The 12,438-nt window shown below is 31.4% G+C and overlaps 2 protein-coding genes across 3 annotated transcripts in view; one reads left to right on the forward strand and one right to left on the reverse strand.

The window, feature by feature from the left end:
- Positions 1–12,438, forward strand: part of LOC117793786 (tyrosine-protein phosphatase 10D) — a 65,946-nt gene that overhangs the window by 25,986 nt on the left and 27,522 nt on the right. The window lies entirely within an intron of this gene.
- On the reverse strand, positions 8,783–9,277 carry LOC117793827. Its single transcript, XM_034634250.1, has one exon. It carries the CDS (start codon positions 9,185–9,187, stop codon positions 8,855–8,857), a length of 333 nt encoding a protein of 110 aa, XP_034490141.1. The 5' UTR covers positions 9,188–9,277; the 3' UTR covers positions 8,783–8,854.

A 12,438-nucleotide genomic window follows, 5' to 3' on the forward strand; every position in this document is an offset into this window, starting at 1 on the left:
CAACAACAATAAAAAGAAGAAGAAGTAGTAGTAGAAGAAGAAGAAGAAAAGCAACAGTATAATAAAAATAATAATAATAACCCTCAAAATGCAAATTCCGACAACATTTAAGGCGTCCTCACTTCCACCCTCTCTCTCTGTCTCTCTCTTTCTCTCTCTCTTGCTAACTCTGTCTCACTCTTGTTCTCTTTACCTTCTCCCTCACTCTCTCTTTCTGTCTCCCCCGTGTATCTGTCTGTTTATGCTCTCTCACGTCTCGTTGTTGCTTCCTTTTGCATCGACTCGACTCTGTTCAACATTGCGTATACATAATAGGAAAAAGCAAAAAGTCGCCGGCAGCTTCAGGAAGTTGTGTGTGTGTGTGTGTGTGTGTGTGTGTGTGTATTTATTGCTGTGTGTGTATCTGCCGAAATTTGTCGATTTTCTCTGCTCCTTTTTCAGCATTCTCTCATTTTGGCATTTTGCTTTGTCGTCTGCGGTTTTTGTTGTTGTTGTTATTGTTGCTAACATTTTGTCAGACACTTTTTTGTGCTGTCGCTTTAAGATATGGCACAACAACAACAATAACAATAACAACAACGTCAACTGCAGATGAAAGTTGTGTTTTTTTTTTTATTTTGCCGGTTTTCATTTTCTTAGCTGCAACCACAACAACTTTACCATGTATGTATTGTATGTTTTGTTGTTGCATATAGCCGCAAAGTATTTTCACAACTCTGCACAATGGGCGACAACAACAATTGCAATAACAACAACAGCAACAACAACAACCACAATTACGCTACACACATGTCGTATACTTGATAAAGTTTTGCCATTTCTTGCTTTTGGCCGCCATTTTGGGTACGCTTAAGAAAAAAATTGATAAAAAAAATAATAAGTTGAAAACAAGAATCAAGCAAAAGTGGAATTTATATACCCTTAACTTAATGGACAAAAATGGACATGCTAGTTTATGAAACTATATGTAACAGACAGAAAGATTAGCTAATTTATGATAACTTAAATACAATTTAAATCAATCTCCATGGTCACTTTATTGGGCTCAATTTGATTGTTTGGAATTTGTTCACTTGGAGTTTATTATTAGAAAAACGTGTGTTCTACATGTTCTCTCTGGTTACTTTAAAAGATAAGCTGTTCGCATGCTTTAAAATCCTCCATGGTCACTTTTTAAATATAATTATAATGCTAATGATACTTTATATTTACTTTAAAGCTTGCCTATGTTTATTTATTGCTACTTTAAGTCAAACATTCATCCATGTTCACTTTATGGCTTACTACCTATGCTCATACAGTTCTCCATGGTCACTTTTCTCAATGATTCAAGATGCTATTGCTATTCTCCAATACATCTACAGTCAGTTTGTGCTCAATGGTCACTTTACTTGTTTGCTTAAGCTAATTCAGCGCCAGTAATAGTCCTCCATGGTCACTTTTTATGCAATTGATGATGCAATTGGTATTTGTATAGCATTGACTGTCGTTTTATTATTCCTGTTCATTTTATAGGTCGTTAACATTAATTTAAATCAACAAACTACCCTCCATGGTCACTTTTATTCATAGAAATTAAATTTGAAGCGTTTTCTGCTCCATTTCTGAAGAGTCTTGAGACTTCGTTGTGGCGAAAAAGGTTTTCTCGCTTTTATGTATTTTGTTTTCTGTTCTTCGCTTCCGCTTTACTTTTCTATAGCTTCCGGTAGAATGTGCGTGTGTGTGTGTGTGGATTGTTGTGTCTGCTGTTATTCCTGTTTCATGCACCTTTTTTGGGCGCGTGAGCAAAAATCCATGAATTCATGTTCGCCAAAGGAAAAAACTGTGAAAAGGCTGAGGAAAACCTGTGTAAAGTTGGACTGTCATTTTTTTTTTTCTAGTTTTTAGCAACAGGCAAAAGTGAAGGTGGTTGTTGAACCACATACCACATACATATGAGTACAAGAACAACACTTCTCCTTTGCCCATGCTCTACCACAAAGAAAACACCCAGCACAATTTGAGATTTACGATTTACCCTAAACTGACTTCACTTTCAGTCTTTCAGTTTGCTGTCGGAAAATAGGGGGCGGACGTCAAAGGCAGCAAGACTCACAGTCACAGCCATAGAAAGACATTCACAGCATCCACACAACACCCTCTTAGTGAGGTACCGCCCCCTTGACAGAAGGAGAACTGAAAATATAGGAAATTAATGTTACTTTCAGCACACCGAAGATTGGATACCTTTTTGATATCACTGTTTTTAAAAAAATTTAATTTTCGAGCTATCCCATAACTAAGCAATAATTTTTTTTTATTCTCTAAATACATATATTTTGCTTTATAGTGTTATAAAATAAATGATAAAATTAAAGTTGATGTTACCTCGATTAAAAACATACAAGCGTATGTACCATGGACAGTATTGATCAAAAAACTAAAATGTCTAAATAAATAATATATTTTAAGCAAAATCAATTATGAGATCAAATTTTCTTCAAAATGATATTCTGCATGAAAATCGGTTAAGTTTTGGCAAAGTTATGACAGTTTGAAGTTTTCGTGAAAGTCTCTAGGGGAAAGTATAAAGAAATGGTGAAAAATTTTATTTCAAAAACTTGATGCAGAATCAAACTAGAGGCAAAAATATAATAAAATTGACGTCGCTCAAGAAAATCGGTTAAGATTTCTGTAAGTTATGACATTTCGAAGTTTTAAAAAAAGTGTCAAGGGAAAATGTATAGAAAAAAAATTTGTAATAAGCAAAAAATTTAAAATTTTGTATTTTTTAAAATATTTAAAACTTTTAAAAATGTTTTTCCGTTGTTTTTTTTAAATATTACTAAAAAAGTTTTTAGTAAAAATGATTAAACATTTCGTGACAAAATGCAAATACTCCCAACAAGGGTATAAAGCAGTTTTTTGTGCAGAAATGTTGTTTAAGAATTCGCTAGCTCTTAAAATTTTTAGGAGTTTTAGAATACTACGTATTTGAAATTATTAACGTAAAGCAAAAATGTATTTCAACTTTAACAGCTTGTGCTCACTTGTACATATATTTTTTGGTAGTGAAAGTTTTTCCTTTGAATTTTCGTGCGTTGATTAGCCGGCAAGTAGAATTGTAAGAGAGAGAAAAATGCTTTTGATGTTAAATTCTATGAATAGGCCTAGCTATATGTATGGCAAGTAGGGTAGTTTAGTTAAGAGGAGAAATGGAAAAGGAAAGTGTACAAAGATTACGCTGAGTGCTTTTTAAATTGTTTTGAACTTTTTCAATTAGCTTTAAGTGGAACTTTTAGATCTAACAACTTTTCTAACAGTGTTTATATTTTTATTATGCCACAATCTTACATATAAATATATATTATAAGCTCTTTCTGTTTTATTCTTCCTATAAATATTTTTTTCTTACAACTGCCGTTTAATTGATTAATCAATCAATCAAATAAAAGCCAAAACTGTTTGACAAATTCTGCCACCCTTTTATGCTACCCTTTAACCTTCTTGAAATGCAAGTCAACCCTTTTCACAACAACAACATCAACAACAAACAAAACAAAACAAAAAAGGAAGCCAAGACAAGATTCCCAAGCAGGATGTTTAGGATGTGAGGACATGTAATGTTAAATGGATGTGAGTTCTATGCGAATTTGATGGTTTAATGGCCAACCATAAAACCGAAAGGATAAGCGCAATAAAAAACGGATTTAATCCCATCTCCCAACGCTTCTTCTTTATATCATTGTAAATGTTGATATTAGAGTTGCAACAGTTTTAAATAAGTAATTGAAGAAGGATAAAAAATCAAAAGAATTTCCTTTTATGTATTTAAAATATTTTACTACAAATAATTAAAAAATTTTGGGAGCAAGAAGCAGAAAAAGTATCATTCTAAGAATCCCCGAAAAACTCAAATGAACTTAAAAGTTAGTATCAACACTTGCTGACTCAATTATTCTTTTATATTTCTTCAATTAGAAGAGAAGAATCGGAAGTATTAGATGAATCATTTTCATAAAAAGTTGAAAGTGTAAAAATTGTTTTCTTTTTTAACTCTGCTAAAGGTTTTTTTCTTCCTGCCTAGAAAAATATCTCCATACTTAAAGATATGTCAGTCTATCGATAATTTCTTTAGGACTTCTCTATATGCTATATATCACTATAGTTAATTTCTTTCTTTATGTTGTTATCTATATATTTTAATTACAATATCAATGGAATGGTTTTTTTTTTTATTTATGCTTCCCTTTTACTCAATGAGTTGCCATCTATTACAGGGTATACCTAAGTTGAGCAACTTGTAGCAGTGTTGCTGCTTTATTTTGTGTACCTAGCACATTTTGCAACCCTAGAAATGGGAGCCTAGAAAACGCTGTGTTGAGTGTTTGCTTTTTCGCATTTTATTGTCTGGCGAAATATGCGAAAGAAGGAAACAAAGCATAAGACCAAGACGAAGACGAAGAGGAAGAGAAAGAGAAGAGAGCAGTAGGAGAAGAAGCAGCTAAAATTTAAGAAAAGTAAAAAAGAGAAAACCCGGCGTTGATTTATATGCAGAAAGACGAAGGGAACGAAGAGGTGACAAAGGAGAGGGAAAGCAAAAAGTGTCCTTGAAAGGATGTGTGTGTGTGTGTGCGTAGAGTGGAGGGTGGAGGGTGGAGGGTGGAAGAGAAAGGGAGGGGCAGAGTAGCCTCTTCACAGCGTACAGGTGGCACATAGCCAGTGGCAATAACAACAATAGCAAATAACATTTTTTTCTCTTTCGCTCCCAATCCGCTTTTCTTTCTTCCTGTCTCGCCCTAGACTGAAATGGTCGCCATTTTGTTTGTGGCCGAAACTTGAACAGTGGTAACTCTGGCAGCCCAGCGTCAACTTTATGATTTTGCAAAAGGAATTTAAAGAGATTGAATTGAAATTTTTCGACTTGCAAATTGGAAAATACTTTTATAAAATTTCGTTCATCTTATTACAAACAGAATTAAAAAAAAATTGTGTGCAGATTGAAAAAAAAGTTCAAATATTATTAGGAAACAGCTAGTTCTCAAAATCCGTTCAGTTTTGACAAAGTAGTCGTATTTTTTACGAGTCTAAATTTATGTCAATTTTGCAATTTTGAGACAAAACAATATAAATTTTAGAAAATTATAAGTCCGAGATCTAGAGAAAACAAATTTTTTTAAAAAATTTTATTAAATTTAAATGCAGAATCAACTAAGGAACCAAATAATGATCAAAATGACATTTCGCTTGGAAACCGTTTCAGTTTTGATTCAGCTAAGTTTTAATTTTAGTTAAGATTTCGGTACTAAAAATGCAACGGCTCTGATATTTATTCCCTGTCTCTAAACTCGGGATTTAAAATAATATAAAAATTGAAAATTATTAAAACTATGCATTTTTATCAAATTTATTATACGTTATATATTCAAATTTTAATTTTTTTCTATACAGTTCATAATTTTATTTTTAAGCTTTAACTTAATATTTATGCTTGGTAATTTTTTCTTTGCCAACTGCTTTTAGTCGTGCATAAATAAATAAATAAATATGTATTGATACAGTTTTTAAAAATTTATGGCAGCTTTTGATTACCAAATAAAGAAATATTTATTTTTCAAAGAGAATGTACGAGAAAATCAATTTAAAAGCTGGTATGACTTTCCATCAAAACTTTAACCAAATTTTAGTACTTACAAGCACCTCGAGGTCAGTTACAAGCGTCTTTAAACAGTCAAACTACTCTATAAAACGTGAGTGTAAAAATGTTGTGTGAAATTTTATTTTTTTGGTGCTCGTTTTAATGGGCAAAAGGCGGCAAAGTGCAATCGCAAGTAGCAAGAAACTCAGATGCAGACACCGCACAATCGTAAAGTTGTAAGAAGAAGCTGCAACAGACAAGGAACAAAAAAATAAAGACAGACTGAGAGAAAAGAGAGGATTTTTGTGTGCAACTTTGTCAAGTTTATGCGGCTAAACAAAAAGTTTTCTTCGGGCACATTGAACTTGGTTGGACGACACCCAAAAGTGGCCAAAAGGATTGTGCTTCAAATAAGAAGCTCTCAACTTTGCCAAGTATTAAAAAAATAAACAAGAAACTCGACTGTATGATACGCTATACAAAAATAAACGAAGCAAAAATTCGATTTTATAAATATTAAAAATTAAAAATAAAATAAAAGTATACGCATAACTAAACAAGTTGAACTAAGAAAAAACGTTCAGAGTAAAAAAGTTGGAAATAATGTATTTTATTAATATTGTAACAATATTTAATTGTTTCGATTCAGACTTTTCCTATTTTTTTTGCTTTATAACATTCTTTATTTTGGTTCTCATTTTCATTTTTTCAAATAAAATGAATCCTAATTTTCTGTTCCAAGTTACAATATTTCAAAAATCCAATGACAATTATTATATATGCATTATAAAATTTTATACAATATATTCCGCTCTTTAGTTGATTATCACATAAATGTGCACTACCTTATGTTACCCTGTCCAACAATTCGTATAATTCCAGGGTATGAAAACTGCTAATTTCTATGACAAACTGAAACAAGGAAATGTTTTCAATGTTGTTGTTTTTGTCTATAAAAAAAAAGACAACAAACAAATTGCATCATTAGTGAAAATGTAACAATGCGCGAAAATACAAGATATAAAGTAAAATGAAGAAGAAGTGGCGAAGGAAAGAAAGCAGGAAGAAGAAAGAAGGGCAAAGACAGCGAGACTTGAACAATTCAAATGATGAGAGCAACTGTCGCTCCCAATTCATTGTCTATATAAAAAAAAAAAAAATTATAGATTACATATACGGATATTGAAAGTTGACTGAAAAGCGATTTGAACCCAAGAAATTTAAAGAAAATATTGCTTTTTTCACGAGAAAACAGAAAATGAAATGTTCGGCAATTAAATTAATCAAATAAATCTATAAGTTATAATAGAAAAACTAGCAAATCTACACTGAGAAAAAAAAACAACTTCTAAAGTCAAGAACATTCATCTTAAATATTTTGTTCTTAAAATAAGATTTTTACTAAAACTAAGGTTATTAATCCAAAAAATCTTAAAATCTTAATATAAGAATAAAAATCTTTAAATGTTAGGAAAGTATAAATATGTACAATTTCGTATCTAAATTCTGACATTGATTTTAGAACATTTTTTGTTTATCAGTGTGAACGTTTCTCTGAATACTATATAATTTTTTAAATAAAGAATATATGTTTAAAATATTTTATTTTTTAAATAAACAACTTTGAGAATAAGAATTAAAATTAATACGAAAATAATTTGGCTTACTTCATTTTTAATAGTTTTTGATTTAATAAAAAAAATTGTCTTTAAAATATTTATCTTAAAAATGCTTCCAGTAGCCAATCAAAATTTTTATGAGTATTTTTTTGCTGTCGACTTCCTTAATATGATTAAAAAAATTCGCATACACTTACTTGTAATATAATAGTTTTTATTTTTAAGACTGAATTCTACATGCATATGAAAGCTAAAATAGATTGAAAAATATTGAGCATGATAAGCAACACAATATTTAAAAGCATCTCATGTTTTTCCACTTCTTTTTCAGCGTTCTTCCTGTTTCTTTTTTTGTGTTATCAGCTATCAACAGCAACTGAATGTGGCAGGTGCTGTTAAATGGGGTAGTATGAGAAATAGGAGGGGTTGTGGGTGGTGTCTTTTTTTTTATTGAAGAATGGGGGGCATGTAAACAGCTTTTGGTTCAACAAACTTCAATTAATGTCGCATGGTTGTCCCTTTTGTTGCTTTTGTTGCTGTTTGTTTGTGTTTGGAAACTAGCAAAAAAAAAAGAAAAACAACATATAGAAGTAGAAGAAAGCTGCAACACTTTCAAGTGTCGGCTGCTGTTGCCTCAATATAACGAGCTAACGCCCCCTCAACCCTCAGCACACTTCCCACCCATCGTTTTTTTCCCTGACACGGAACTGTTCCATTCATAAAGAAAATACTGGGCGGAAAAAAAAATATGAAACTGAAAATGAAAATACTGAAAAACTATTCAGCAAACTAAACGCAACGCCTCAACGAACTGTGCATGTGGGCGTGGCACCATTACCGGTATGTGTGCTAACCCCGCCTCTTTACACTCCCCCTGCCCCTCCTCCTTTTCTAACTCCCTCTCCCTCTCGCTCCTGCTCTGGTTTAGTTTGTGCTGCGCATTTGTTGATTTTTTCCGCCTCTTTTTAAAACTTTTTCTTTTTTTTATATTTAGGCAAATGTTGATTTTAGTTAAAATGTTGCCATAAAACGAGGCAGAGCAGCGGGAAATGGGGTAGAGGGGGTGTGTTGAGAGGGGAAGATGTTTCTCTCTCCATGTATGTGTGTATTTTTCTGTGTTGCACAAACATTTTTGTATTTAGCGAATTGTAAAGGCATTTTTTTTTTTTTTGTGGTTTTTAGGCGATTTGTTTTTGTTTCTTCCTCATATTGCTTTAACTGGCGCCATCTGTTGTACAGATTTAAATATCATCCAATGTTGTTCATATTCATTTTTAAAAATCTATCTATAAAAATGACTCGACACGTGTTTCACCGATTTGGGGAAATACCCAACCAGAGATGGGAAATGTAAAATGAAAATATTATACGTTTGTTGTCAAATTAACTATCAAGAATTATCTATAAAAATAATACGATACGTATTTTAAAGATTTGACAAAATATACACTCTTGGCTGAAAAATAATGGAATAAATGTTATATTGGAAAAAGTTACAGCTACTTAGTTTTACCAGTAGTTTATTTACAAAAACTATTGATTGATAAGTACGCTACTGAGAAATTTATTTTTATAAAACACATAATTGTATATTCGTTAAAAATGAGATGGATAATCGCTAAGCATGCACTTCACAATCGTTGGAGGCATAAAATATTGTTGAGATACAACCGCCGCTTCCATAAGCCGTAACATGATTATATTGCCTGGCCAAATGGATAAAGAATATGGTGATAAGCAGCAGTAATATTGAGCAGACAATAATAAGTCTATTTGTGGTGAATTGTTTTCTTCTCGTTGCCGTTTCTTGGGCATTACGAAGTCGCAACTTGTGACCACATTCACAGCATCGCACATTATTAAATGCCTTTAGCATTTCAATGCGACGCATTTCCTTGAACTTGTTAAATGTCTGTCCCAATTCATCCAATAGCCTTTGTACCTCACACATTTTAATATATCTATATATATATATATATTGCCCTGGATCAGCTTAATTCACTTTGATTTAATTCTTGGAATTCTTCCCAGTCACTTGTCTAAGCCAAAACACTTGAAATTTGTCTTTGCACTAAAATATATTAAAATTTTGATAGTCAAATTTTGAGTGTAAGAGCCTAGGGATTTTAGTTCAAACTTGTAACACTTTTCAGTTATTGATAAATCAACAATCGTTTCATTAATTTATGGGTTTCATTAGTTTATTATTTATGGTTATGTGTCTCAAATATTCGAACATCTTAATATAAAATTTCATAGCTCTAGCTCTTTAAAATGCCGAGTTATTTGAGAACAGGTCATGCGTATTAAGCATACGTATGTAGTCTAGTCTATTTCCTGGTATTTACCGTCAGAAGAATTAAGTAACAGCTGAATAAATCTCAAATTTCTTTCTCTACTTCTCTTTTACTTCTCTTTTTTATCTTTACTCCATTCCATAACAATTATAGTTACATTTCTGCTTCATTTTTATTTTGCACCTTTAAATAAAATTTTTTTTATTTAATTTCGCAGCATTTTTTTCTTGAAAATTTTGTTAAATTTTTCTTAAGTTTTACAAAAATAGATATAAAAACATATTTAAAAGTTATCTGTCATATCCCAAATATACCGAGTATCTGCTTCTTGTATACTATAAGTATACTTAGCTTTGCTATAAGTATTTGCATTTAGGCAAGCAATTTGCCAAATGCCACGAGTATTCTCAGTGAATGAAAATTAAGGCCATGCACGTTTTTTATACCCTTACAAGGGTTATACTTTTACTTTGTCGTGACCTGTGTATTAAATCGGCAATTTTAATATTTTCCATGGTATTTTGATGAAACTTTGGAAATATAACTTAAAGCTGACAAGGTTTTATCCAACTTTATTAACATGAATATATATTGTGTTGCAATTTTTGGAAATTCTTTTATTTAATTATAAATAAAAAACTCTGAAAGTGTTACCAAATCTTTGTACCAAAATATAGGAACAATCGGTCAAGAAATTAGTTTTCTTTATGGGTAAATTTTTTTGTTTTCGATAATATTTCAATGAAATTTGAGCAAATTTCATTAAAATTTTGTTCTACACATTATTTTGAAATTTTATTAAAGACTGATGATTATGAATTAAAAGTCATTAAATATATATGGTTATAAAAAAACACAATAAGTAAGAGTATAGCAGCGTCGACTTGCCATATAAAGCGGCTGTTTACTTTCTAGTTGTCAGCTAAGTTATGATTTTAATGCGAGCATTTGGGTCGCATGTTGCAAGCTAGTTTTCTGGGCTAAGATGAGCTTGCCACAGTTGTTGTTGTTGTTGTTGCAGTTGCAGTTGCAATTGCAGTCGTTGTCGGCTTTTTGGCTCGTCAGTTTTAAGCCTTAAATCGAATCCTTTCAAGTCGCCTGACGCTTAATTAAAATGTTGCAGTCATTTATATAGTCCCCCCCCCCCTCCCACCTCCTCTCCTCCTCCCACTCTTCTGTTTACCACTTGCCACATGCAACAACGGCAACTGCAACATGGTACATTAATTAGGATTAATGCAGTTTGCTGCACTTGCAACAAAACTCTCAACTTGGCCATAACTCAAACCCCGCACAGTGGGATAAAACGCTACATTCGCTTATACATATTAATTAATTGATATTCAATCTGTTTTTTCCTGTAAGTTTTATGTAAATCATAGCATTTTTAAAGTATTATATTTAATTTAATTTTTATTGTTAAACATTAAAAAATTAAAAGCTCGAAAAAATAAATAATTAACATAAAAAAAAACAAACAGTCTTTAAAAAAAACATCTTCTTGTTATGTGAATTTTAAAATAGGATCCACAAGGAGTTGGGGCTCCATTTTAAAAACTGAAATATTAACAGCTCTTAAGAACTTTATTTAAATTAAGTAAAAATTATTTAAAGGTTGCTTGGGGTATTTGTTATTTAATATTTAGGAAATTAATACATTTGCAGATTCGAATATATGTAGTTTATTATTAAGTAGGCTTTAATTTTCGATGACATGTGAATTAATATAAGTTAATTTAGTGGTTTTGCCCACTGTGCTTCGGTCTTGCAATTGTTATGCAAATGCGTCTCGTATTGCAAGTCCTTTCCCCTCCCCTTTCCACCCCTCCCCCGTCTATTTCTCATCAAAGTCTTATTTGGTTGGCTGTTGTGGCTCAACTGGCATTGGCTTAATTAGTTTTAGCCAGGTTAGAACAGCAACAACAACAACGACAATCATTTGAAATCCCAACTGACACTTGAGTAGCTTATTAGCCAGGCCAAAACAGAAAAGAAAGCCCAAAACGGCAAACGTTTAAATGGTAAAAAGCTAAAGGCCAAAAAAAAAAAGACGTAAACAAAAGCAGTCAACAAAGGCATTAACCTGGCCATTAATGTTGCCAACCGGCTAACAATTGTATTTCTCTTTTATAGCCATATTCGCATTTCACTTCATTGAATTTCGATTTCTTGCCCATATACCCTGTAAGCACGGCAAACGAGTGTAGCATAAATAATTGCAATTGTGTGAACAAATATAGAAAAACAGATTAGATTAAAAAAAAAAAATATGTTACAAAAATTACACACATTTATATACAAACTACAAATTAATTTAAATTAATTTCAATTTTATTGAAATAATATAAGAATTAGCATTTAAGTTAAATTATGTTTTTACTTATATAATTTTGAGTATTACTCAGATTTTAGTACAGGGTAACTTTTAGTCGAAAATACTTAATTACTAATTTTTGTCTAGCAATTTGATTTTGAAGCCATTTCCGTGATACTATAATATATAAATCATTAATTAAGCTAGAGAAGATTTCGACTGTTTGTTGGGCATTTAAAGCGCCTATGGGAATTATTTATAACGGTAATGGGCGCTACACAATTAACTGTTATGGCCAATTAAACAGCCTCGTTGGGCACTTAAATTATTATGTTTTTTTTTTGCAATTCCCAAATGGTGTAAGTAAAAATCTTACATTGAGGGAATTTTCATGTAAGAAACGGTAAATTTCTAAAATTTATTCTTAGTTTAGATGTATGTCTTTGTAATTGCATGGATACTACAATACAAATACCCAACACAAGAATTTATGAGCTCATTTTTTGACATTTTTTGCTTAAAAAAAGTAACTGTAACTGTACATATTGTATCTATATAAAATATTTAAAAAAAAATTCAGTTCAGTAAAGT

The sequence above is a fragment of the Drosophila innubila genome, chromosome X (genome assembly GCF_004354385.1).
Source record: "Drosophila innubila isolate TH190305 chromosome X, UK_Dinn_1.0, whole genome shotgun sequence".
In the NCBI taxonomy this organism is placed as follows: domain Eukaryota; kingdom Metazoa; phylum Arthropoda; class Insecta; order Diptera; family Drosophilidae; genus Drosophila; species Drosophila innubila.

Bases quoted from the DNA above. Each gene is read 5' to 3' on its own strand.
- LOC117793827 (XM_034634250.1), bottom strand. From the start codon at position 9,187: ATGTGTGAGGTACAAAGGCTATTGGATGAATTGGGACAGACATTTAAC.